Source organism: Lycium barbarum, chromosome 12, assembly GCF_019175385.1.
Source record: "Lycium barbarum isolate Lr01 chromosome 12, ASM1917538v2, whole genome shotgun sequence".
NCBI classification, from domain to species: domain Eukaryota; kingdom Viridiplantae; phylum Streptophyta; class Magnoliopsida; order Solanales; family Solanaceae; genus Lycium; species Lycium barbarum.
The window spans coordinates 75,932,172-75,936,372 of NC_083348.1; the positions used below are offsets into that span (position 1 = coordinate 75,932,172).

General features: G+C 36.8%; 1 protein-coding gene across 1 annotated transcript; it reads right to left on the bottom strand.

Annotated features, from left to right (window-relative positions):
• Nucleotides 1-1,660: 1,660 nt before the first annotated feature.
• On the bottom strand, nt 1,661-3,939 carry LOC132623223 (transcription termination factor MTEF18, mitochondrial). The gene has a single exon (XM_060337956.1). It carries the CDS (start codon nt 3,517-3,519, stop codon nt 1,756-1,758), a length of 1,764 nt encoding a protein of 587 aa, XP_060193939.1. The 5' UTR covers nt 3,520-3,939; the 3' UTR covers nt 1,661-1,755.
• Nucleotides 3,940-4,201: the final 262 nt, after the last annotated feature.

A 4,201-nucleotide genomic window follows, 5' to 3' on the forward strand; every position in this document is an offset into this window, starting at 1 on the left:
ATCTTTTTTTTTTTTTTTTTGCTCTGCATATTTGACACCAACTTGAAGCATAGCAATGAAAAATTATCCTTTAATTCATTAATGAACCTTCTGAAACAAAACAAAACATGTATATCTGAATTGTTTTTATAATGTTGGTGTCTACGCAAGTTTGCATGCACCTCGATCAATCCAGCAAGTACTTGCCACCTCCCACTAGTACATGTACTAAGTAACTCTGTCCACCAAAACTTAGTAGCTCTATCCACCAAGACTTAGTAGCATTTTGTTTACAAAATTATTCCACCAGCAGAACCTGATATCAGTGTTCTCTATAATTTCTTCCTTGAATAAGTAATAAATTTAAGGATAGAGATAATTATGCTCTATAATTGCATAGAAGGCAGTAATTTCACCAATATACTCCAATTGGTTTCCCATGATGAATCATGAAATAGCATATAACATCCTCATAAACAAACAAGATACAACACATAATACGTCAAGTTGTGTCTAGAGGAGAGGAAAAGAAAGCGCAGGTGCACAAATCATGGCCTGTTCAAGACAAGGAGTTTTGGGGCCAAAACAATGATGTTTCGGATAGATAAAGAAGATACAACATCATGGGCAATCTGTTATTGCGGATCAACTTTAGGGAAAAAGAAGCATGCACATAGAATGAGAAAATTGGTATTCAATAAGCAATGCACCAATCTATTTATTATGAAAATCAGGGGCATACAAGCCGAAAGAGAAGTAACAGAAGCAGAACAGAAAATGTACTATCATAAAGGAACAAGGAAAAGGAACACTGATGAATAATGATACACACACCAAAAAAAGAAGTGTACTTCTGAGTTCTGATTGTAACAGAATGGATCCGTTTCTTTATTCTTTAGAGTATCCCCTCCCCAATTGGGAAAGAGATTCTTGAGCCCTATTCAGGATAAGAAACTTGACCGGAAAAGAAAGATGAGAAATTGAGAGAATTGACAAACCTCTTATACAAGTCTAAGGACTTGCCATCTGATGGATAACAAGGGACTGCACCCAAAATCATAGTAATACTTTTATTCAAGGGCTGTTTCGATTTTCTTCATAACTTTGGTGCTCAAGCCAACTAGCTCGCATCTCGACTAATCCACGGGGCACCCACTACCTCCCACTGACATAGATACCAACTAACTCGCATCTCGACTAATCCACGGGGCACCCACTACCTCCCACTGACATAGATACCAACTTTTATTCAAGGGCAGTTTCGATTTTCTTCATAACTTTGTGCTCAAGCCAACTAGCTCGCATCTCGACTAATCCACGGGGCACCCACTACCTCCCACTGACATAGATACCAACTAACTCTATCCACCAAGGCTTATCAGAAGGATGGCTAGGGTGTAAGGTCAGATCTATTTTATTTTACAGGTCTAAAGATATGTACTAGACAGATTTTACCACAAGCTTCTTTATATGAAATGAGTAAATGATACCTCCTTGTCCTGTAAGAAAGACCCTACCAAAATACCCATAGTCCCCTCATCTACAGCATGAAGAGAAGGGGCTATGATGGGAGTAGCAAGGGGATGCGAAGTCCTTTAACAGAAAGAAAGTAGACTAAAATCAAGCAACCCTGCCCCCCCCCCCCCCCCCCCGGGGGATAACATAGACAAACCACAAAAGGTGAAAAAACTAATTAAATCAATTAGAACTAGAAAATTATAACAACCTGAGGAAAAAATGGTAACTCTATTCATCAAAACTGATATTGAAAATCGATCAGCTGGATTGAAGTGAACTTTTTAAACTTTCCCACATTGCTGGACCTTCTGGATGTACATCAACAAAATATTTTACAAAGCGAGCATCAGAACAAGCAAGAAGAGTGCTCACTGACAATGTTGGTTTTGCAGCACCCTTTTGCTTCAGCCATGCATACATTGAAAAACGAAGATGGACTCTGTCCACATGGTAGCAGAGATAAGATGGAAATGACACAATCGATTCCACTGGATAACCTAAATATGTTTTCAGTAGATCAATTTTCTTCTCAATCACGCTTTTGCTCTGGTTCAGCGTCGTGGGAGCCTGTTTAATCATATTAATTACAACATTGCAGTCTAAACCTGCGTTTACCAGGCAATCAAACCTCTCTTGTAACTGGTCTCCTCGTCCGCGGAACTGCTTCAAAGCTTTTGCGATCTCATCCGAATTTTCTAAGTAACCTAATCTCAATAAGAAACTAGTTTTCTCAAATAATTTTCCTGGGCTCTGGGAAGTCATCTGGTCCACATTAAATTTTGATTTTGAAGCTAATCTGAACAAATTCAAAGGATCATCCTTTATAGTCTGACATAAACGACACTTGTCACCCTTGAAGACCCTCAAAACAGTCATTGGTCCCTTCAGAGAATGTGAACCCAGAAGTTGTATATGTGTAGAAACAATATTGGCAATTATTTCAGTCTCTAATCCTATCTCCAATAAGAAGTACAATGCCTTCCAGAGATTTTTAGCACACTTCAGGGATAGAATATTAGGATTTTGACAGAATAGTGAGTATACGTCATTCATTTTAAGACCCAACTTCAGTAATTGCCCAACCAATACATAAATCCGTTTCCCAGAGCCTTCAAATAAGAATGCAGGATTCATTTTAAACAAAGTCGCCATCTTTTCATCACTATATCCTACGTCATTGAGAAAACGCAACGTGTTAAGCATTCTACCCCAATCGTAGGAGTGCCTGTTGGATAAATATCCTCCAATCCAATCATTTTCAAACCCCAAAATCTTCAATTTTTCAAGAACCTGAAAAAGTTCGCTGTTCATCTCACCAAGCAAAAGAGTAGGGGAACACGTCACCAACTTTATAACTGTTGATCTGCTCAAACCCAATTTCTCATAAGCCCTCAATTTCATACCCAATACTCCATACTCATATCCAAATACCTCAGTCGCTTCCCTATAAATCTTCCCAATTTTAGTGCGAGGGATGCCGTAATCACAAAGAGCATGATAATTATCAAGCAAGATATGGTCATCACTCATAAATATCAAATTTCTTGGAAGCATGGATGTAAGCTCAGATTGCTTCAACCCCAAGCTCTCTAAAAACGGTTCGAACTCATTAATCGGATGGTATCTGAAAAAACGGGTCAATGCCCTTGCTATATCTTGATCATTATCAACCTTGGATAGCAAGCTTTGAAGGAAATGAGGTGAGTTCTTGCTAATGTGCTCAGCATCCATATAATTAAAACCTCTAGTACAATGCAAGTAATCAAAAAGAGCTGATTGTGCATCAGTCCTAGCGACTCGCGATATTTTATTCACAGCAGGGGAAATAGGTGTCTGAGTTGTCGATTCAGGGACCGATACATTAGGATTATGTGAACTACGAAAGCATCGAATATTCAATGATGAAAAATTCTGTGGACTATGAAAAGTAGAACCCTTTTCATAAATAGGAGATATAAATAGGTGATTGAACTGAGATATCATATTCCAAGATACACTTTTGCGGATTTTATGAATTAGCATCTCAAGTTAGCAACAAAATAGATTCTAAACCAAAGAAAAAAATATGATTTTTAGCTTAAAAAGCTTATGCAAATCAACAAATGTCCAAGAAACTTTCATGGGGGGTTCATTTTCTACACAAATACATTGGAAATGTCACATTAATGAACAATTGTACAACAAAAGATGGTTTCTTTTTGGTGATTTTAGAGCTCTACAGAGTAGAATTCAAGAAATATACAAAATTTGATACCTTTAAATGTATTTGTTGTTCCTTTGTGCCTTAATCTGCAATCTTGAAAGAAATATAATGGTTTTTAAGTATGGGTTAGATATAAAGAGAATATATAGGGTTCTTAGCTAAGATTTAGATACAACGAAATACACTTTAAAATTCTAAAACCCTAGAAGGAAGAGGAAAACCCCAAACCTCCTGCTCCATCTGTCTATTTTTTATTTGGGTCTTTCTTATTTTAAGTTACACTTATAAACCCCATGTATTATTGCTCAGTGGCGGAAATCCCCTTATATTTTTAATATCATACACTTAACTCCCTTGAACAATGAAAATCCTCTACAAATATAATTTTGACTAATTAATTTTATAAGAGTGCTAAGTATTTAATTTTTAGATATAAAGAGGCATATAACTACAAGTTTCTATATGTAAGACGTCGAAATTTTACCAGATTTGAAATAGGAC

What these genes read in the sequence shown, in the direction of transcription:
- LOC132623223 (XM_060337956.1), bottom strand. Translation starts at nt 3,519, where the DNA reads ATGCTAATTCATAAAATCCGCAAAAGTGTATCTTGGAATATGATATCT.